General features: G+C 54.9%; 2 protein-coding genes across 3 annotated transcripts in view; one reads left to right on the forward strand and one right to left on the reverse strand.

The window, feature by feature from the left end:
• INTS11 (integrator complex subunit 11) overlaps positions 1–21,173 on the forward strand; it is a 31,307-nt gene extending 10,134 nt beyond the window's left edge. The window contains exons 3-20 of one of the 2 annotated variants that reach the window (XM_064171997.1): positions 490–555; positions 5,181–5,363; positions 7,118–7,215; positions 8,075–8,148; positions 8,329–8,557; positions 8,874–8,972; positions 9,066–9,100; positions 10,742–10,880; positions 11,754–11,818; positions 12,771–12,960; positions 13,444–13,527; positions 14,778–14,867; positions 15,642–15,804; positions 17,119–17,226; positions 18,093–18,154; positions 18,658–18,800; positions 19,492–19,621; positions 21,003–21,173. In XM_064171997.1, the coding sequence (XP_064028067.1) occupies positions 5,336–5,363; positions 7,118–7,215; positions 8,075–8,148; positions 8,329–8,557; positions 8,874–8,972; positions 9,066–9,100; positions 10,742–10,880; positions 11,754–11,818; positions 12,771–12,960; positions 13,444–13,527; positions 14,778–14,867; positions 15,642–15,804; positions 17,119–17,226; positions 18,093–18,154; positions 18,658–18,800; positions 19,492–19,621; positions 21,003–21,068 (1,803 nt within the window). In that variant the 5' untranslated portion in view covers positions 490–555; positions 5,181–5,335 and the 3' untranslated portion in view covers positions 21,069–21,173. Of the gene's footprint in view, positions 1–489; positions 556–4,778; positions 4,915–5,180; positions 5,364–7,117; positions 7,216–8,074; positions 8,149–8,328; positions 8,558–8,873; positions 8,973–9,065; positions 9,101–10,741; positions 10,881–11,753; positions 11,819–12,770; positions 12,961–13,443; positions 13,528–14,777; positions 14,868–15,641; positions 15,805–17,118; positions 17,227–18,092; positions 18,155–18,657; positions 18,801–19,491; positions 19,622–21,002 lie in introns of those variants that run through there. The other variant, XM_064171996.1, reaches the window with a different exon arrangement.
• On the reverse strand, positions 2,248–4,380 carry CPTP (ceramide-1-phosphate transfer protein). The gene is made up of 2 exons (XM_064172002.1): positions 4,235–4,380; positions 2,248–3,975 (listed from the first exon to the last, which is right to left on the reverse strand). The coding sequence occupies exons 1-2, from the start codon at positions 4,348–4,350 to the stop codon at positions 3,453–3,455; spliced, it is 639 nt and encodes a 212-aa protein (XP_064028072.1). The 5' UTR covers positions 4,351–4,380; the 3' UTR covers positions 2,248–3,452.
• Positions 21,174–22,005: the final 832 nt, after the last annotated feature.

A 22,005-nucleotide genomic window follows, 5' to 3' on the forward strand; every position in this document is an offset into this window, starting at 1 on the left:
GAACTGGGAGAGATGGAAATAATGGGGGGGGAGGATTTGGCTAGCAAAATCCATGCTCTGTGCTTAGTGGGCAGCAGGCAAATACCCAGCTGCACCCAGGGGGTGCAAACCACTGACCTGATCCTGCTTTCCTTTACTCCACGAGTAGCCTTTACTTGAGCAGTGACCCAGCATTCTCCCAGCTCTGGAAATGGGATTTCCTGTGGGACAGGAGGTAAACTCCAGTGCCCCACCTCAGTTTGGCCACATCTTTGGTTTTGGCCCTAACCAAACAAGAAACAGCATCCTTGCTGAAATGTCTTGGCACAAACTGTCCCTGTTTAGTCCTCACAGGCTGGGTGTGGGAGGTTCCTGACAGGGGGAGCAGGTCTGAGTGCAGATGACTTTTTAAATGGGCTTCAGGATAATGTCCTGAGTAGCCTGAACTAAAGGGCAGTGGCAAGGGACTGGCAGAGCAGTGATCTTTATTCCTTTTCTTTTAAATCCAAGGTCACAGCATAGAGAGATCCCAATCTTGGTGCATCACAAGGACTTGTCTGGAGCACTGTGAGGCTGGTGAGTGATTTACTTGTTTGTTGACTGGCCAAGGCTGGGTGCTAGGTTGGCCTGGATGATCTTGGAGGTCTCTTCCAGCCTGGTTGATTGTATGATACTTGGCTACTTGGAGGAGGTTGTTAGTGGCTGAGCTATGCTAACTTCAGTTGCAAAGTTCTGGTTTGGGTACCAGCTCTGCAGTGTGGTGGTTTAGGTTGTGCCATGCTTTGCATTTTGCTCTCTGGCAGGTTTGACTTTCAGCAAGCAGGATCAATCTGAACTGGGAAGTTCAATTTACTGCATTTTATTGGCTTAGTCTATATTTAGAGTAGCCTAAACCTCACTTCTGCTGCCAGAGAGAGGAGATCACTTTGGCCACAAGGTTAGAGGAGCATTCCATGTGTGGAGAGAAGCAGGGGCAGAGTAGGGAGCCAAGAGTGCTTCAGGCTGTGGATTTCAAGGTGACATGGAAATAGTTACCCTTCAAGGACACCTTCTCCTTGATGCATTTTGAGTGGTAGCTTTAACTGTGTAACTTCACAAAGCTCTAAATGCAGCTTCAGCTGCACAGAGGGGGCAAAAAAGGCTCTTTGAATGAAGCAGTTCTCTTCTCCCACCCAGACTGTCACATCAAATCAAGGACTTGGTGTGGCACAGGAGATAGCTGGAGGGGAGGTGTTGGTGCTAAATACACCTGGCTGGTGCAGCTTGCAACAAGAATGAGCACTGGGTGCAGGAAAGAGGCTGCTGGTGAAGGACAAAGGTGGCACAGGCTGGAAGGGACCCCAAGGAGCCTCTGCTCCAACCTTTCTAGGTGACAGTGGAGTTGCAATGAGCTGGCTCAGGACTCTGAGACTTAAAGCTGTCCAGTGCAGGGAAATCCACTGCTTCCCTTGGGAGATGATTCCAACCTCTGACTGCTCTCATAGGGAGCTATTTTCTTCTGGAGTCCTGTGGGAATCTACCCAGGAGCAACTTGTCCTCATCACCTCTTTCTTCTCCGTGGGACTCCTTGTGAAAAGGGAGTCTCCATCCTCCTGGTAGCCACCCTTTATGGCAGTAAGGTCTCCCCTCAGCCTCCTCTTCTCAAGGCTGAAGCTCATAGGGCTCATAGTGAACCCTTTATGGCAGTAAGGTCTCCCCTCAGCCTCCTCTTCTCAAGGCTGAAGCTCATAGGGCTCATAGTGAACCCTTTATGGCAGTAAGGTCTCCCCTCAGCCTCCTCTACTCAAGGCTGAAGCTCATAGGGCTCATAGTGAACCCTTTATGGCAGTAAGGTCTCCCCCTCAGCCTCCTCTTCTCAAGGCTGAAGCTCATAGGGTTCATAGTGAACCCTTTATGGCAGTAAGGTCTCCCCTCAGCCTCCTCTTCTCAAGGCTGAAGCTCATAGGGCTCATAGTGAACCCTTTATGGCAGTAAGGTCTCCCCTCAGCCTCCTCTTCTCAAGGCTGAAGCTCACACAGCTCACAGGGAACCCTTTTATGGCAGTAAGGTTTCCCCTCAGCCTCCTCAAGCTTTCCCCAGAGGGCAGATATGAGTAGATAACACTGTGATAGAATCACTAAGGTTAGAAGAGCCCTCTAAGATCCTCAAGTCCAACCATCAACCCAACACCACCACAGCCACCAAAGCACATCCCCAAGGGAGGTGAAATCCTGTTCTGCCAGCCCCACAAAAGCAGGAAGCACTCCTAGGAAGGACACTCTTCAGCAGTGAGTTCTTCACATAATTTAATGTCCAGTTGAGGTGAGCTCTGTGAGGTAATTTCTTCCTGGGTCAGACAGCATTACATGAGCCCCAAATGCACCCAGCAGAGACACAATCAAAACACCTCCCAGCCCGTGGGTTCTCCCCTCCTCCCTCAACATTCACACACAGCACTTTGGCAGCTCCTAAAGCTACATAAACCCTATTTTAGGTACTTTGGGCTGCCTGTATCTTCATACACATACAGCAGCTGCTACACAGGAGTGAACTGCAACAGAAGCTTCACAAAGCAGTGACTGACAGTACAAGGTCAGATTTCTCCTCAGAGAAGCCTCTCGATACATTCACAGACAGAGAAACTCTGCAAACAGCATCAGAAGCATGGCTGGAAACCAGGCGAAGGTGCAGCCTGCAGCTTTAGCTGGAGAGACTGGATTGTGCAGTGCAAAAAAAACCCCACATCCCAGGACACACAAAGCAGAGAGTAACAGGGAGCTCCATGGCTTTGTGGCCTTGTAGCCATAAAGGAAGGCTTTGCTTAATGCAGGAAGGAAGAATGGTCCCTTACAGTAATGCCATGGACCACCACCACCTCCTGGAATTCTAAGTGACACAGGATTAGCAGCAGTCATTGAGTCTGTGACCACGAGGGGAAGCCTTTCACAAGCTCCCTCCTCAGGCTTGTGTTTGAGAAGTTAAAGCATGACAGAGGGTGAGACCACCTGGCTGTGTTCCAGGAACAGGCTGTAAACAAAAGTGGCAAAGTGAGCTCAAGGGTAGATGTGTTCAGGCACCACATCCCAAAGCTGGGCTGGCACACAGGTCCTGGCTCTTGGTGTAAACACAGGAGGGTAGTTTGGCTTAAAAAATGCAATCAACCTCCCTCCTCCCAGGCTGGCTGGGGGGGAGCAGGAGGTGAATCCAGGCAGGAAAAAAGAAATCCCTTAAGCACGCTAAACAGTAGTGCTCCTCTTAGTGTAGAGCCAAAGCTCTGCACAGGAATACAAACCAACTGGTGCAGGTTTTGCTCTCTCCAGGTGAGGCACCCTGGGTAGCTTTGCCAAGGTCTCAGCTCCCTGCTGCTGAAGGGAGAGTGACTGCAGCCCGGGAGAGTGACTGCAGCCCCAGAGCCTGACGCTTGTGTGCCCCCGAGAAGAGCCACTTCTCACCCTGCTCATCCAGCAGAATGTGGCTCTTTAGTGTCCCCCCTGTCAAGGAAGGTCAAGCAGCTGATGCTGGGCAAAGAGCTCCTGGGTGATGCTGTAGACGTTGCAGATGTAGGGCAAGGCCTCACCCAGCATGGCCACGGCTTCCTCGGGCGTGCCCACGTTCATGATCTCCAGGAAGGCGTTTCGGGTCGGCAAGGCACAGAAGGCCACCGTGGCAGCCTTGCGAATAACCCAGGGGTGGTAGGCGGCCAGGGATGCGTTGTAGGAGTCCGTGCAGATGACAGACGTCCGAGAGTCCTCCCGGGCCGTCCTCAGCCCCTCCAGGAAGAGCTGCAGCCAGCGCAGGGCCCTGTGGAGGCGGAGCACGGTGCGGCAGCCGGAGTCGGGGCGGCCGCTCCGCTTCTGCAAGTCCACCAGCCCGGCGGCCAGCTCGTACTGCACCATGGCCTGCAGCGAGACGTACTGCTCCCGCCTCTCGCCGCCGCAGTAGCTCTCCATGATCTGCACCTTGGCCACGGCGTCCTTGGAGACGAAGGCGAAGATGGCTCCCAGGCGGTGCAGGAACCTGCGAGCAGCAGGGGCGGGGGGAAGGCACACTCGCGTTAACCGGCGGCCAACCGAGCACGGGGCTGCGGCCAGAGGCCGCCGAGGCCACTCACCGGACGAGTCCCCTCCAGCCGCGCAGGTCGGGGCCCAGCAGCACCTCCCACTCACCGGACAAGTCCCCTCCAGCCGCGCAGGTAGGGGCCCAGCAGCACCTCCCACTCACCGGACGAGTCCCCTCCAGCCGCGCAGGTAGGGGCCCAGCAGCACCTCCCACTCACCGGATGAGTCCCCTCCAGCCGCACAGGTAGGGGCCCAGCAGCACCTCCTGCCGCTCCGACACGCAGGCCTGGAACGCGGCGAGGACCTCCCGCAGGCTGAACTCCTCTGCCGCCATCGCGCCCCCACCCGGCGGCTGCTTCCGCTTGCGTCACGCTCAGGCCGGCCAATCCGCAGCGGCTCCTGTCAAACCACCCCCTCAGCTCCACCAATCCGCGGCGGCTCCTGCCAAACGTCACCCCCTCAGCTCCGCCAATCCGCGGCGGCTCCTGTCAAACCACCCCCTCAGCTCCGCCAATCCGCGGCGGCTCCTGCCAAACCACCCCCTCAGCTCCACCAATCCGCAGCGGCTCCTGCCAAACGTCACCCCCTCAGCTCCGCCAATCCGCGGCGGCTCCTGCCAAACGTCTCTCTCTCGCTCCACCAATCCGCAGCGGCTCCTGCCGAACGTCCCCCCCCCCCCCTCAGCTCCACCAATCCTCAGCGGCTCCTGCCGAACGTCCCCCCCCCCCCCCCTCAGCTCCACCAATCCGCAGCGGCTCCTGCCAAACGTCTCCCCCTCAGCTCCGCCAATCCGCGGCGGCCGTTGAGCTGACGTAGCAGCGGTCAGGCCAATCGGGAGCGAGCAGGGCGGGAGGCTGCGGATGCGCCATGGCGGTTGAGGAGCAGCCCCGGCGCGGCGGTGAGAGGGCTTCGGGCGCCGGTGCTAGGGCTGAGGGCTTCGCTCCGTGGTCCCCGATGGTTGTGCATGCAAAGGGTCGGGGTCCTGCGGGGCGAGGGGGGGGCCGGGAGCGCCGGTCCCGGCGCTCCCGGCCCCCCCTCGCCCCGCAGGACCCCGCCTCAGGCCGAGTGAAGCCTCCGAGGGCCGCCCCTGGGTCGCGGCGCTGAGGAGTTCATCATCCAAGCGTGCGCCTGGCTTGTGCCTTCTGACTCTTCTTTCCTCGCTAGGGAGAAACTGAGCTGCTGCTTGAGCCGTCCGGCGCTGGCAAAGGATGGAGACGGCAGGTGTGGAAACGCCGCAGCCACCTTCGCTGTCCCTGGCCCTCCCCGAGAGCTGTTCCTGAAGTAGTTTGCACCGCGGGGTCGAGAGTCGGAGTGTGACAATGCCGGAGATAAAAGTCACTCCTTTGGGTAAGCCCTGGCTGAAGTCATCGCTGAAATCAGAACGCTGGGAAGCGTTTGGGGTTTGGAGCTCAAGGAGTGCGTGAGGTGCAGGGGAGGTGTGTGCCGCACGGGCTGGGACTGCGGCGTGTGCCTGGTTGCACACAGACCTCCTGACTGGTGCTTGTCGGGGTGTTGGTGTCCTCCTTTCTTAGAGTCAAGCAGGGTAGGAGAGAGCTCCAAGCTCAGCCAGCCCAACCTAGCACCCAGCCCTGCCCAACCAACCAGACCATGGCACTAAGTGCCCCAGCCAGGCTTGGCTTCAACACCTCCAGCCACAGCCACTCCACCACCTCCCTGGGCAGCCCATTCCAATGCCAATCACCCTCTCTGACAACAACTTCCTAACAACATCCAGCCTGAACCTGCCCTGGCACAGCTTCAGCCTCTGTCCCCTTCTTCTGTTGCTGCTTGCCTGGCAGCAGAGCCCAACCCCACCTGGCTACAGCCTCCCTGCAGGCAGCAATGAGCTCTGCCCTGAGCCTCCTCTGCTGCAGGCTGCACCCCCCCAGCTCCCTCAGCCTCTCCTCACAGGGCTGTGCTCCAGGCCCCTCCCCAGCCTTGCTGCCCTTCTCCAAACACCTTCCAGCACCTCAGCATCTCTCTTGAATTGAGAGTTTTTGGCTTGGTGTGGACTCACTGAGAGCTTAAGGAAGGTCTTTGCTTCCATAGAGTGAAGAAGGAGGGGTCAAGGAGAAGGAGGTCAGTCTCTTTTCAGTGGTGTCCTGGGATAGGATTGAGGGGCAGTGGAAGCAAACTGGAACACAGGACATTCACTGCAGCTTCCATCCATTGTTCCTTGTCCTATCCCAGGGAGCAAGTGAGAAGTTCAACCCCAACATGAGCTAAAACTTTGCTGTGAGGGTGCTGGAGCCCTGCAGCAGGCTGCCCAGGGAGGTTGTGGAGTCTCTTTCTCCAGAGGCTCTCAAAACCCTCCTGAACGGACTTGATCTTCAAGGTCCTTCCTCCCCCCTCTCATTCTGTAATTCATTGTGAGGCAGAGAACTTGGCAAGTGCAGAGGCCTGGTAACACTGAGCTCCCTCCTGGCCCTCTCCAGGCAGTTTTGCCTTTTCTGGAAGCTGTGTGGCTGTGATTGCACAGGAGTGGGCAGAGAGAGCTGTGGTCTGCAGCTGAGCTGCTCCTGGCTCTGGGTGCAGTGCTCTGTTTGCTGCAGTTTTGCTCTCATGAACTCAGGGACTGGGTTAAGTCAGGTCACAGAATCACAGGGTTGTTTGGGTTGGAAGGGACCTTTAGGACATTAGGAAAAGGTTTTTCATGGAGAGAGTGGTCAGGGACTGGAATGAGCTGTCCAGGGAGGTGCCAGAGTTACCAGGCCTGGATGTGTTTAAGGGTGGTTTGGATGTGGTGCTTGGGGATATGGTTTAAGGTGAATCCTGTAGAGCAGGGTTCTAGGTTGGACTTGGTGCTCCTGAAGGGCACCTGAGGATCATCAGGGTCTAGCCCAACACCACCTTGGCCATGAAACCATGTCCCCAAGTGGCATGGCCACACATACCTTGAACATGTCCAGGGATGGGAACTCTGCTGTCTCCCTGGGCACCCTGTTCCAGTGCCTATAATGGATTTTGACCTGGAGGGGAGGGATTAGTCCTTTTCTGCACCAGAAAAAGGGCTGGGAAGATTGTGTGCACCTTTAGATGCTGTTTAAGTGATTGTGGTTGTTGCCAGAGACTTTACTGCTCTGTCTTCTGCATGGCTGCAGGAGCTGGGCAGGACGTGGGGCGCAGCTGCATCCTGGTGTCCATCGCCGGCAAGAATGTGATGCTGGACTGTGGGATGCACATGGGCTACAATGATGATGTGAGTCTGCTGAGGGAGCCCAGGGCTGGCTACAGCTCATAGAGTCAAGCAGGTTGGAAGAGAGCTCCAAGCTCAGCCAGCCCAACCTAGCACCCAGCCCTGCCCAACCAACCAGACCATGGCACTAAGTGCCCCAGCCAGGCTTGGCTTCAACACCTCCAGCCACAGCCACTCCACCACCTCCCTGGGCAGCCCATTCCAGTGCCAATCACTCTCTCTGACAATAACTTCCTCCTAACATCCAGCCTAGATCTGCCCTGGCACAGCTTGAGGCTGTGTCCCCTTCTTCTGTTGCTGGCTGCCTGGCAGCAGAGCCCAACCCCACCTGGCTACAGCCTCCCTGCAGGCAGCTGCAGACAGCAATGAGCTCTGCCCTGAGCCTCCTCTGCTGCAGGCTGCACACCCCCAGCTCCCTCAGCCTCTCCTCACAGGGCTGTGCTCCAGGCCCCTCCCCAGCCTTGCTGCCCTTCTCCAAACACCTTCCAGCACCTCAGCATCTCTCTGCAATTCAGGAGCCCAGAACTGGACACAGCACTCCAGGTGTGGCCTGAGCAGTGCTGAGCACAGGGGCACAAGAACCTCCCTTGTCCTGCTGCCCACACTGCTCCTGAGCCAGCCCAGGATGCCATTGGCTCTGCTGCCCACCTGGGCACACTGCTGTCTCCTCTTCAGCTCTTCTCTGCCAGCACCCCCAGCTCCCTCTCTGCCTGGCTGCTCTCAAAGTGCCTGGCCTGCCCCAGCAGGGCTCCTGCTTCTGCTCTGGTGCCTGGCTGCTGGGGCTGGTCCTCGCTGGGTGTGCAGCAGTGCAGCTGCCTGGGGGTGTCTCCTAAGGGCTGCCCTGGCTCTTGTGTCTCTGCAGAGGCGTTTTCCTGACTTCTCCTACATCACTCAGAATGGGAGGCTGACTGACTTCCTGGACTGTGTCATTATCAGGTGAGGAAGCTTCCTTGGGAAGCAGAAGGCTTTGTGTGCTGTCCTGCTGCGAGTTCAGCATATTCTGGCTAGTTTCTCTGTGTCCTGCAGTGCTGGAGCAAGATCTGGGCTTTAAATCTGAGCACCAGGAGGGCCAGAATCCTGTGCAGCTTCTCTTTGAGCCTTTTCTTGTCTTTGCAGCCACTTCCACTTGGACCACTGTGGAGCCCTACCCTATTTCAGTGAAATGGTTGGTTATGATGGGCCCATTTACATGACACATCCCACCAAGGCCATCTGCCCCATCCTGCTGGAGGACTACAGGAAGATAACTGTGGATAAGAAAGGGGAGATCAACTTCTTCACTTCCCAAATGATTAAAGACTGCATGAAAAAAGTGGTTGCTGTGCATCTTCATCAGACAGTACAGGTAAAGGATCATTTCTGCCTGCTCTGGCTTGTTGTAGCAGCAGTTTCTTTACAGGAACAAGTTCCTCACCTTAGGGACAAGTTGTGCACCCCGAGGGTGCTGGAACACTGCAACAGGTTGCCCAGGGAGGTAGCTGAGCTCCCAGCCCCTGGAGATACTCAAGATCAGGCTTGTTTGGGCTCTGGGCAGCCTGATCTAGTGGAGGATGTCCCTGCTGAATGCAGGGGGGGTGGATTAGATGAATTTAGGAAGTCACTTTGCGTGCTTGGGTTTGTGTCTGAGATGTGGGCAGTGATGCAGTGCTGTGTTGGTGCAGGTGGATGAGGAGCTGGAGATCAAAGCTTATTATGCAGGCCACGTGCTGGGAGCTGCCATGTTCCAGATCAAGGTTGGCTGTGAGTCAGTTGTGTACACTGTAAGTGCAGTATTTGTTACTCCAAGTGCTTTCTTTACATCTCCTCCTTTGGATGGCCTGGGCCACACTAATGGATCTCTCTTCTCCCATCAGGGTGATTACAACATGACCCCAGACAGACATTTAGGGTAAGTAGGAGGCAGAGTTTCTGTGAGGACAGATTTCAGGAGAGGAAAGGTGACCTTCCTTCTGTGAGAGGGGAATTTCAGCACAGTTGCTGCTAATACTGAGGGCTTCTCAGCACTGATTCTCTGTTGGGAGAGTGCAGCATTTAAAGCTGGAGAGATAAATGCCAGTTGGAGTTAGGAGAATGAACAGACTGACATTGATTCTTCCAGACAGACCTTAATGTGATCATCTTGTGCATGCTCAACTAAGCTGTTTTTAAGGCTATGTAAAAGAAAGACCTCCAGAGGAGGCCACAGCAGTGCTAGCAAGGCTGGAAGCTCTCTGCTGTGAGACCAGGCTGAGAGAGTTGGGGTTGTTCAGCCTGGAGAGAAGGTTCCAGGGAGACCTTCAGGTGGCCTTTCAGTGCTTAAAGGACCCAGTGGGAACAAACCTTTTAGTAGGACCTGCTGTGACAGGACAAGGAGTGAGTGATGTCAGCTAGAAGAGGGAGATTTAGGCTGGAGAGAAGGGAGAAATTGTGTACAATGAGAGTGCTGAGACCCTGGCCCAGGCTGCCCCATGCCTGAAACCATTCCAGGTCAGGTTATCTGGGGCTCTGAGCAACCTGCTCTAGTTGCCATGGCAGGGGGGATTTGGACTAGATGAGCTTGAAAGGTCTCAGCCAGTCCTGTTGCAAGAGAGCAATGGATGTGCTGGAAGGTGTCCAGAGAAGGGCCACGAGGATGAGCAGAGGGCTGGAGCTGCTCTGCTGTGAGGAGAGACTGAGGGACTTGGGGCTGTGCAGTCTGGACAGGAGAAGGCTCCCAGGTGACCTTCTTGTGGCCTTCAAGTATCTTAAGGGGGCTCCAAGAAAACTGGGGAGGGACTTTTTAGCCTGTCAGGTAGGGATGGGAATGGAACAAAGCTGAAATGGGTAGATTCAGCCTGGATGTTAGGAAGAAGTTGTTCAGCATGAGGGTAGTGAGAGCCTGGCAGGGGTTGCCCAGGGAGATAGTGGAAGCCTCATCCCTGGAGGTGTTTAAGGCCAGGCTGGATGAGGCTGTGGGCAGTGTGAGGTGTGCCTGGGCATGGCAGGGGGGTTAGAGCTGGCTGAGCCTTGTGGTCCCTTCCAGCCCTGCCCGATTCTATGTTTGTAAGAGGCAAAGAGCACAAATTTGAGCATAGGAAGTTCCACCTAACATAAAGAGGAGCTTCTGCTTTGAGGCTGGTGGAGCACTGGGCCAGGCTGCCCAGAGAGCTGCTGGAGTCTCCCTCTCTGGAGTCATTCCAAACCCCCCCTGGATGCCAACCTCTGCAGCCTGTTGTGGCAGTGGGGTTGGACTTAGATGATCTTGGCTGTGCCTTCCAACCCCTCCACTGTGTGCTTCTGTGATCAGCCTTTTTTTAACCCCTGTTACAACCAGAGGGACTGAATCTGTGATAAACCATTCCATGATTCTGTGGCCTTCCAAAGGAGGTCCTGGTGCTGCTACAGAGCTCCTAGATGAGTGTGCAAGGCAGTGCACTTCTGCATCGCTGCTTTCCTGCCTGCAGATGGAGACAGCGACGGTCCCCAGCCGCCTCTGACGCCTGCAGGTCGGAGCTGCTGGGTGCAGCTCCTGATCTGATGGATGAGTTCCTGCCGATTCCTTTTGTCTCAGAGCTGCCTGGATCGACAAGTGCCGCCCAGACCTGCTGATCACGGAGTCCACCTACGCCACCACCATCAGGGACTCCAAACGCTGCAGAGAGAGAGACTTCCTCAAGAAGGTTCATGAGACTGTGGAACGAGGAGGGAAGGTACAGAGAGGCCTGCAAGAAACCTAGGAAAGGGACTTTTGACAAGGGCTTGGAGTGATAGGATGAGAGAAGAGGCTTGAGGGGGGCAGATTGAGACTGGAGATTGCAGTGAGGGTGGTGAGACACTGGCACAGGTTGCCCAGGGAGGTTGTGGAGCACAGAAGCACCCAATGTGATCAAAGATCACATTGGGTGCTTCTGTGCTCCACAACCTCCCTGGAGATGTTCAAAGCCAGGCTGGATGAGGCCATGAGTAACTTAGGCTGGTAGGAGCTGTCCCTGCCTGTGGCATAGGATTGGAACTGGCTGATCTCAAAGGCCCTTTCCAACCCAACCCATCCTGTGATGATCTCTGGAGCTCTTCTTGCCTCTCTAGTGCTGTGTTGTCATTAAACTCAGGCACCTGCCTGTCACCTCTGCATGACACTGAAGGTGGTTTTGTATTCCTCCACCTGTGCTTTATTCAACACTTCCAGCCCAGACTGTGCATTAAAGGAGACAGCCAGGGAAAGGCTTTGCTTACAGTCTGCAAACCTGTGGGATAAAGGCAAAACTGAGTTCATTTCCACCTTGGGTACTGAAGGATCCTCTTAGCCCTGTAAATGAAGAGGCTGAGACTGACTGAGACCTCAGCCAGGGCAAGTGCTGCTCAGGTGCCACACTCCTGTTGTTCCAGAACAAGTGCTGGGCCTGCTCATTTCTACTCCACTGTCACCTGCTCCTCAAGTGGTCTTTCCAACCATTCTGTGATGCTTCTGTAGGGAAATAGAGACAGAAAGCAAGAGTGTGCTGAGGGCCCTGTTGAGAAGCCACACTGCAGTGCTGTTCCCATGCTGTTGGGGTCTCACAGACTCTCAAATCATCCACCTGCAGGTTCTCATCCCAGTTTTTGCCCTTGGCCGTGCCCAGGAGCTTTGCATCTTGTTGGAAACCTTCTGGTGAGTGCAGTCCCTTCTGTGTGTGTCCCACCTTTGTTTGTCTTCCTCAGGTTGTGGGCCTGATAGGTTTCTGATTCCTTCATGTGTGTTCAGTCCAGAAGTGTTCATTAGTGTTCCATGCTGGCATTTTTGGGTTGGATTTTGCAGTTTGTTATCCATCATCCCTGACTCTGAGCAGTGAAACACCTCAGATGAACCTGCTCTGGCACAGGCTGGGGGTTGGACTTAGATGCTCTCTGGAAGTGCCTCCCAACCCCTACCATTCTGTCTGGGCCAGTACTGTCTTCTGAACACTCAGCATCAACCAAAATTAATTGCAGCTTTGCCACTTGTGAAGCTGCTTTCATGGCTGAGGAGGGAGGGAGGAACAAGTAGTAAACTTAGAGTAAGCACTGGGTGCAAGTATTGTTGTTAACACCAAGTGCTGCCACTTGGAATTAAGTCTTACAGCAGAATGAGTGATGGGTGGGCTGGAGATTGGCTGTGATGGAGGTCTGGGGGGAGGTTGGCTGCAGGTGGGGAAGGTCTGGGTGGGAGGTTGGCTGCATAGGGGAAGGTCTTGGGGGGATGGTTGGCTGCAGGTGGGAAAGGTCTAGGGGGGAGGTTATCTGCAAGTGGGGAAGGTCTTGGAGGGGAGGTTGGCTGTGATGGAGGTCTAGGGGGGAAGGTTGGCTGCATAGGGGAAGGTCTGGGGGTGAAGGTTGGCTGCAGGTGGGTAAGGTTTGCTGCAGTGACAGCCACAGCCAGGGTGAGAAGGAGACTTGGACTAAAGCTGCTCTGGAGGAAGTTACTGCCCAGCACTGTGACCTTGTTGCACTACTGCTTTACACACTGAGAGTAGGCTGTGCACAAAAACACCTTTGGAGGCTTCTGTGGCTCTATGGACTTGGGATCCTGGCTCTGCATGCTCAACTTTGGCCCTTACAGGTCTCTGGAACCCTTCTCTCTCCAGGGAAAGAATGAATTTGAAGGCTCCCATCTACTTCTCCACGGGGCTGACAGAGAAGGCAAACCACTACTACAAGCTCTTCATCACCTGGACTAACCAGAAGATCCGGAAGACCTTTGTGCAGAGGAACATGTTTGAGTTCAAGCACATCAAAGCCTTTGACAGGGCCTTTGCAGACAACCCAGGGCCTATGGTAAGTGGATTTGCAAGGCAGCAGCAGGTGTGGCAGGGCAGGGAGCTGGGCCTGTAGCACTGTCCCCAGCTAAGGGAGACCTTAGCATCCTCTGCACTTTCACAGGTTGCAGCAGGTTGGAAAGGACCCTCCAAGGGCATCTTGTCCAACTCCCCCTGCAGGCAGCAGGGACACCTCCAGCTAGATCAGGCTGCCCAGGGACACAGCAAGGCTGATGCTGAATGTCTGCAGGGATGAGGCCTCAAGCACACCCCTGGGCAGCCTGTTCCAGTGTTTCCCCACCCTCACTGTGCACAACTTCCTCCTGCTTTCCAACTCTGCTCCACTTTCAAACCACTGCCCCTTGTCCTGCCCCCACTGCAGCTTTGATGCAGTGAGGAAGTGTCCTGGACTGTGTCAGTGGATGTTCTCCACAGCTGGAGTGTTTCTCTACTATAGATAATGGTAAAAGTCAATCTTTCATACCATCATCTCTGATTGCAGGTTGTGTTTGCAACCCCTGGTATGCTTCATGCAGGACAGTCCCTTCAAATCTTCAAGAAGTGGGCAGGGAATGAGAAGAACATGGTAAGAAATTCTTTTGCTTGATGTGTGTTGAGGGTGGCACTGAGGCAGAAGAGCAGAGGCTGCAGGAGAGCATTTCCTGAGCCCCTGGGGTTAGCTGCCACAAGGCTTCTGCTGAACCATCCCAGGGCAGAGCTCTTGCAAGCTCTGAGTGTTCCTTGCTGTGTGTGATGGCAGCAGAGGAGGGGAATCATAGAATGGGTTGGGTTGGAAGGGACCTCCGAAGCTCATCCAGTTCAACCCCTGCTGCACTCAGCAGGGACATCCTCCGTGAGATCAGGTTGCTCAGAGCCTTGTCCAGAGGAGGGCTGCAGAGATGCTCAGAGGGATGCAGCAGCTCTGCTCTGAGGACAGGCTACAAGAGTTGGGGCTCTGCAGCCTGGAGAAGGGTTGGAGGAAACTTTGGGAGTGGCCTTGCAGGATCTGAAGGGGGCTACAGGAGGGCTGGGGAGGGACTATTGACAAGGTCTGGAAATGAGAGGATGAGGAGGAATGGGTTTGAAGAGGCAGAGGGGGGATTGAAACTGGATGTTGGGAAGAAGTTCTTTGCAATGAGGGTGGTAAGACACTGGCACAGGTTGAGGGTGGTGAGACACTGGCACAGGTTGCCCAGGGAGGATGTGGAGCACAGAAGCACCCAATGTGATCAAAGATCACATTGGATGCTTCTGTGCTCCACAACCTCCCTGGAGGTGTTCAAGGCCAGGTTGGATGAGGCCTTGAGTGACCTGTTCTAGTGGGAGGTGTCCCTGCCTATGGCAGGGGGTTGGAACTAGCTAAGCTTTGAGGTCCCTTCCAACCTAAACCATTCTGTCATCTCCAGGGATGGAGCCTCAACCACCTCCCTGGGCAACCCGTTGCAGTGATCCAGCACCTTCATGGTGCAGAACTTGTTCCTCAGATCCAATCTCAATCTCCTCTGCTCTCATTCCAAACCACTGCCTCTCCTCCTGTCCCTGCAGGCCCTGGTAGACACCTGGAACTAGCTGCATGCATTCCAGCAGTTTCCTTTCCCCTTTCCCTGGCTGTTCCCAAGCTGCAGAGCAAGGCAGCAGCTTCTCAGTGTGTGCAAGGTGATGTTCACACCACAGACCTCACCAGCACGATGGGCTCGTGGTTTGTGTTACACACAGCCCAGGGGCAGCTTGGAGCTGTTGTTTGTGGAGATGCAGAGTCAGAGATTGGTTGGTGTTGGTAAGCTCAAAGGTTGTGGTTTCCCTTGGTGAGCTCTAAGGTCATGGTTTGCCTCTCAGGTCATCATGCCTGGCTACTGCGTGCAGGGAACTGTAGGCCACAAGATCCTGAGCGGACAGCGCAAGCTGGAGATGGAAGGCAGACAAATTGTAAGTAGGGGAGCCTTGGGGGGAAGTACTGAAGCACTGGAGGGGGTGGTTGGACACCAGGTGCTTGTTCCTGGGCTGTTTTCCACCTTGTGTGTAGTACATTCCTGCTACACTGGAGTTGGAGTGGGGCTGGGACTTTCCTTCCGCTGGCAGCAGGGCGTCCTTCTGCCAGGGGCCTCTTCTCAGGGGCACCTTTAGACTCTTCAAGAGCTGGGCCCCATCAGGTGCAAATGATCTATTTGCAAACTGGTACTGCCCTGAAGTGTTGATTGCTTCTGGCAAATGTGTGAGCAGTGTCAGAATCACAGCATAGCAGGAGATGGAAGGGACCTCTGGAGTCCAACCCCTCTGCCAAAGCAGGAGCAGCTGGGGCAGGGCACACAGGAGCACATCCACATCATAGGATCATAGATTCACTGAGTGGTTGAGGTTGGAAGGGACCTCAGGGATCAGCCAGTTCCAACCCCCTGCCATAGGCAGGGACACCTCCCACTAGAACAGGTTGCTCAAGGCCTCATCCAGCCTGGCCTTGGCTCCTGGAAGTCCCCCAGAGAAGGAGACTTCATGTCCTGCCTCTGGGCAGTTTGATGCTGTGGGTCAGGAAGAGCTTTTGTGTTCAGCACAGGCAGCTCTCACTGGCCACTCTGGGCCTGCTTCCTTCTCTGCACGGAACCCAGAGCAGCCTGGGGGAGCTGTTTGTGTGCTGCACGAGCTGCAGTGGGCCAGAGCAGTTCCTGATTCACCAAGCCTGTGCTTTCTGCTGCTCCTTGACAGCTGGAAGTCAAGATGCAGGTGGAGTATATGTCCTTCAGTGCCCATGCAGATGCCAAGGGCATCATGCAGCTGATCCGCCAGGCTGAGCCCCGGAACGTTCTGCTGGTCCATGGGGAGGCCAAGAAGATGGAGTTTCTGAAGCAGAAAATAGAGCAGGAGTTTCGTAAGTACAGAGCTGGCACTGAGCAGGGAAAGGTGGCAGAGGGACAGCAGAGGTCACAGCCTGAATCCACTGGGACTCAATGCAGGCTGCCCAGAGGGGTGGCTGAGTCAGAGAGGCAGGGTTGGAAGTGATTGCAAGCAGCAGCCAGCTCCAACCTCCCCTGCCATGGCCAGGGACACCTCACACCAGATCAGGCTGGCCACAGCCTCATCCAGCCTGGCCTTAAACACCTCCAGGGTTGAGGCTTCCACCACCTCCCTGGGCAACCCCTTCCAGGCTCTCACCACTCTCATGCTGAAGAACTTCTTAATATCCAGTCTGACTCTCCCCTTTTCCAGCTTTGTTCCATTCCCCCCAGTCCTGTCACTCCCTGACAGCCTAAAAAGTCCCTTCCTAGATTTCTTGTAGCCCACTTCAGATCCTGAAAGGCCACAAGAAGGTCACCTGGGAGCCTTCTCATGTCCAGACTGAACAGCCCCAACTGCCTCAGTCTCTCCTCACAGCAGCTCCAGCCCTCTGCTCATCCTTGTGGCTCTTCTCTGGACACCTTCCAGCACCTCCCTCGCCCTCTTGTCCCGGGGGCTCCAGAACTTGGATGCAGTACTCCAGGTGGGAGCACTCCCTGGAGAGGTTTCAGGTGCTGAAGGACAGGATTTAGCACCAGGAATGGACTCCATAGTCTTAAAGGTCTTTCCCATGATCCTGTGGAGCTGGGCATAAAAGCAGCATCCATCCCCTACCTCAGCATGGCACAGCCAGTCCATGGTGCTGCCCAGCAGGGCCTGAAGCTGCTTTGTTGCATCCAGCAGTGAATGATCCTTTGAGTCCCAAAAGAAGCAGAGGCATGCAGGGGCTGCACTTGCAATTGCAAAGTGCAATTAATTAATCTCAATTCTTTCCTAGAGCTCACTCCCCTTAATTCCTTGGCAGCAGCTCTGGAAATGAGGAGTGGAGGAAGGAAAGAATTCAGCCTGGTGCTACCTTAGCAGCTGCAGCTTTCTCTGCAGTTGTTTGGTACCCAGCAGCCTGCAGGCACTTCTCTTACCTTTACCTGTTAGCTTTTTACCCCTCCCAAGGAGCTCACTGTAGGGTTTTGAGGGTGGTTCTGGTGCAGCTGTTGGCCTGAGCAGCAGTTCTGCTTTGCAGCCTCTTTTCAAATCTCTGCTGTTCAGTTTCAGCAGTTCCTAAACCTCACTTCCTGCAGCTGGCATCTGCCACAGTGACAGCGCCCAGGGGCAGTGCCTGTGGCTGAAGTGAGCCTGGAGTGGGGAACAGCTCCTGCAGCCCTCCTGACAGTGCTTGCTCACCTTGCAGATGTCAGCTGCTACATGCCTGCCAATGGAGAGACCACAACCATCTTCACCAACCCCAGCATCCCAGTGGACATAGCCCTGGGGCTCCTGAAGAGAGAGACAGCACTAGGTGAGACCCTTGCAACCAAGAGCTCATCTCCAGTCCCCTGTGTTGTAGGGAGCTGGAACCAGTGTGGTAGGGCCAGGGGTGACCCAGGGCAGTGCTCCCTGGCACAGAAGAGAGCAGGCTGGGAAAGGAAGCAGCTCCTGTGCTGTGCCTTCAGTGGTGGTTAAACCCAAACACACACAGACTGCTGCTTGCCCACGATGGAAACAACATCCCTGTCTGCTCTGAGAAGCTGGAGGGACTTTGATAGACCCAGCTCAAGAGTAATCTAAATCCTCTGCAGCCAGGAGGTGAGTGGGGAAGAGGCTCTATGTTACTGAGCGTGGCTCATGTGTAGAGCTCTGACTGTGGTTTGAGCACCACACACAGCACTGGAGAAGGAACTCTTTAGTCTTGGAAGCTCAGCAGGGGCTCAGAGCTCCAGGCTGTGGAGCCCTTTGGCAGCTGGCACCTCAGCAGGTGCTCAGAGCTCCAGGCTGTGGAGCCCCCTAACAGCTGGCACCTCAGCAAGGGCTCAGAGCTCCAGGCTGTGGAGCCCCCTAACAGCTGGCACCTCAGCAAGGGCTCAGAGCTCTAGGCTGTGGAGCCCCCTAACAGCTGGCACCTCAGCAAGGGCTCAGAGCTCCAGGCTATGGAGCCCCCTAACAGCTGGCACCTCAGCAAGGGCTCAGAGCTCCAGGCTGTGGAGCCTCCAAGCAGCTGGCACCTCAGCAAAGGCTCAGAGCTCCAGGCTGTGGAGCCCCCTAACAGCTGGCACCTCAGCAAAGGCTCAGAGCTCCAGGCTGTGGAGCCCTCCAGCTGTTGTCTGATGTGCTTAAGACCATCACCATTAACCACATCACCTTTCTCTTCCGTTGGCCATGGCTTAGGTCTCTTACCAGATGTCAAGAAGCCACAGCTGATGCATGGCACATTGATGATGAAGGATAATGTGAGTAAAAATGGCTCATGATTGTCTTGTGTCCTCTTGAGTGTTGTCATCACTGCCAGGTGAGTTCTGGGTGACAAGGAGCAGCCCAGGGTGCTGAGACACTGGCACAGGTTGAGGGTGGTGAGACACTGGCACAGGTTGCCCAGGGAGGTTGTGGAGCACAGAAGCACCCAATGTGATCAAAGATCACATTGGGTGCTTCTGTGCTCCACAACCTCCCTGGAGGAGTTCCAGGCCAGGTTGGATGAGGCCTTGAGCAACCTACTCTAGTGGGAGGTGTCCCTGCCTGTGGCAGGAGGTTGGAACTGGCTGAGCTTTGAGGTCCCTTCCAACCTAACCCATTCCATGATTCTCTACCTGGGCAGCTCCAAACTGTCAGACCTTTGCTTGCCACTTGCTTGATGTCTTCACCAGTTCTCAGGCTCTTGCTCTCCATGCCTGAATGCTTCCCCTGGCTCTTGCTCTTCACAACTGACTGCTTCCCATGGCTTTGTCCTTTACAGAGCTTCAGGCTGGTGTCCCCTGAGCAGGCCCTGAAGGAGCTGGGCCTGGCAGAGCATCAGCTGCGCTTCACCTGCCGCGTCCACATCCAGGACCCGCGCAAGGAGCACGAGACGGTGCTGCGCGTCTACAACCACCTCAAGGGGCAAGTCCACCCTGCTGAGCCTGCCTGCTTCTCCCCTAGGACCACTCTTAGCAAGCCTGGGGTTGGGGTGGGAGGCCAGAGAGGGCTGAAATGGAGAGCAGATTCTCTGCAGCCCAGCAGATAGAGCAGCTCCAGGTTTAGTCTAAGGCAAGCGGAGCTGTGGTCACGCTGCAGGAGCAGAGGCTGATGCTCAGCCTACAGGCTCATGGTCTTGGCCAAGCTGCAGCAGCCCACCTGAAATGACACAATGTTAGGGGTTGGAAGGGACCTCTGGAGATCAAGTCCAACCCCCTCGCTAGAGCAGGATCACCCAGGGCAGGGCACACAGGAACACAGCTGCAAGGGTCTTGAAAGGCTCCAGAGAAGGAGACTCCACAGCCTCTCTGGGCAGCCTGTGCCAGGGCTCTGGGACCTTCACAGTCAGGAAGTTCCCCCTCGTGTTGAGCTGGAACCTGCTGTACTGCAGCTTCCATCCATTGCTGCTTGTCCTATCCCAGGGAGTAGTGAGCAGAGCCTGTCCCCACCCTGACCCCCAGCTTGCTCCAGGCCTCCAGCACCTTCACACCAAATAAATTTCTCATGTTGAGGTCCTGGAACCTCCTGTGTTTGGGGTTCAGAGAGACAGGGTTGAGCCACCCTTCAGAGGCATGCTTGTCCCACCCAAAGTAACTCCCAGATCTCCTCTTAACAGGGTGCTGAAGGATTACTCTGTGCAGCATCTCCCTGATGGCTCCATAACAGTGGAGTCCATCCTCATCCAAGCCACAGCACACTCAGAGGATCAAGGAACCAAAGTTCTGCTTGTGTCCTGGACTTACCAGGTAGGAATCCTCAAAGACACTTCCCAAGCATCTCTGAACTCCTTCCAGCCCAAACCTGTGCTGCAGGCTGGGTACTGCTGTAAGGGGAAGCCTTCAGCACTCTGCCTGTGCAGTCATAGAATGGTTTGGGTTGGAAGGGACCTCAAAGCTTATCCAGTTCCTAGCCCCTGCCACAGGCAGGGACACCTCCCACTAGAACAGGTTGCTCAAAGCCTCATCCAACCTGGCCTGGAACACCTCCAGGAAGGTTGTGAAGCACAGAAGCACCCAATGTGATCTTTGATCACATTGGGTGCTTCTGTGCTCCACAACCTCCCTGGGCAACCTGTGCCAGTGTCTCACCACCCTCCCTGTAAAGAACCCTTTCCTAACATCCAGTTCCCTGAGGGGAAGAGGATGAGGTGAATCACTGCCAGCTGCTTCATCATTTTAGCTTTGGTGCAAATCCTTTTCCTCTGCTGAATCACTTTTTTTCCTTTGGGCCCACTCAACTGCAGGTTGGATGAGGCCTTGAGCAACCTGAGCTCGTGGGAGGTGTCCCTGCCTTGTGGTAGGGGGGTTGGAACTGGATGATCTTCAAGGTCCCCTTCCAACCCAAACCAGTCTGTGACTCTGTGAAGTGATTATACTTCAACCAGAGACATCATTAACTATCTTGAGGTCATTTTCTCTCCAGCTTAATCACTGTTGCCATAGAGAGGGTGAGGAAGTTTTTAAGGCCAGGCTCTGGGCAACCTGAGCCTAGTGGGAAGTGAATCATAGAATCAGGTAGGGTTGGAAGGGACCACAAGGAGCAGCCATTCCAACCCCCTCTGCCATGAGCAGGGACACCCTACCCTAGAGCAGCCTGGCCTGAGCCTCATCCAGCCTGGCCTTAAACACCTCCAGGGATGGGGCCTCAACCCATTCCAGGCTCTCACCACTCTCATGCTCAACAACTTCCTCCCATGGCAGGGGGGTTGGAACTGGATCATCCTTGAGGTTCTTTCCAGCCCTGCCAGTTCTGTGCTGCTGCAGTACTTAGGTGTAAAATAAACCCCAAGCAGGAAGCCAACAGCAGACACAGCCCTCACCTTTCCTTCCCTTCAAACCCTTCCTGTGGCTCTATTTTGATGTCCTCAACAGCAACCAAATGCCTCCTTGGGAGCAAAGCAAACCCAAACCAAATGCTTTTCATTCTTGCTTTCAGAGGGAACAGTCCTTTTCCTCCAAACAGATCCCCAGGTTTGGAAAGAACACCCCAAAAAATCCCTCTGTGCTGCCTTGACCTGGCTTCCATTTGACTATTTCAGTCTGTTCCTAGGCACAAGAATCAAAAGGTTAAAAAATGAAGCAGATTGAATTGGTTTTTCTTCATCCTGTTTCTCTTTCCCCTCTTTAGGATGAGGAGCTGGGCAGCTATCTCACAGCCCTCCTGAAAAAAGGACTTCCACCAAGCACCTCCTGAGCTGCAGGCAGAGAGGAGCTGCAGAGAGCTTCAGAGTTTTATTTTGTTTACATTGTTGAAGGTTTTTTTCCCCTGGCTTTGTTTTAATAAAAGGATGGCAGAGTTTGTCCAGCTCCTGCAGGGACAGCCTGGGCCAGCAGCCAGCTTCCCCCCACTGCAAACCTGCCCAGGAGAGAGCCCTGAGGAGCAGCTCTGAGTTGCTTACACAGTCAGGTAACAGCTGCTCAAGGTTCTCACTCCCATTAAAGCTTTCAAAGCTTCACAATTAAAACACTGAAGAACAACAGAGGCAAGACTCAAACCCCCTACCTGTGCTCTTTACCCAGCAGAGTGACTTTTAATCCTTCCCTCAGCCATAGCTGAGGCTGTAAGGAAGCTGCACTCCTGGCTGCAGCCTCCAAACATTTCTCTTCCTCATTTATGCAGAGCATAAAAAATGTGCTTAGCTGGAAGGAACAGACCCTGCAGTGCTGGGAGCTTATTCCAGAGGCTGTAAAGGGGACAAAAATAGCAGCTGCATGAAAGGTAAAAGACTCATTGGTGCTAAGACTCCACTCAGAGGCTCTCCTCATCTCCATTTCACAAGTGCAAGGCTCTGCACTTGTCTCAGCCAGCCCAGCAATTGTTATTTTTAGTATGCAGGAGAAGTTTGTGCAGCTCTTTTGGTGTTTTTTTCCCCCACTGATGCTCAGAAATTCCTCCCAGCCAAAAGCAAAACCCAGAGAGGGAGAGGCCAGCATCAGCCAGGTCTCCACTCACCATGCTTCAACCTGCAGGCAGCACTAGAGGCAGGCAGGGCCCAGCCCAAGCCACCAGTACAGAGCCTCAAGCTCCAGCATAATGACTTCAGCTCTTTGCTTCCTGCATCCCTCCCCCACTGCTGCAGTGGTTTGTTGATTGGCTTTAGCTGCTGCGCACAGCCTGCCCCCCTGCAGCC

Source organism: Pogoniulus pusillus, chromosome 36 (genome assembly GCF_015220805.1).
Source record: "Pogoniulus pusillus isolate bPogPus1 chromosome 36, bPogPus1.pri, whole genome shotgun sequence".
NCBI classification, from domain to species: Eukaryota; Metazoa; Chordata; class Aves; order Piciformes; family Lybiidae; genus Pogoniulus; species Pogoniulus pusillus.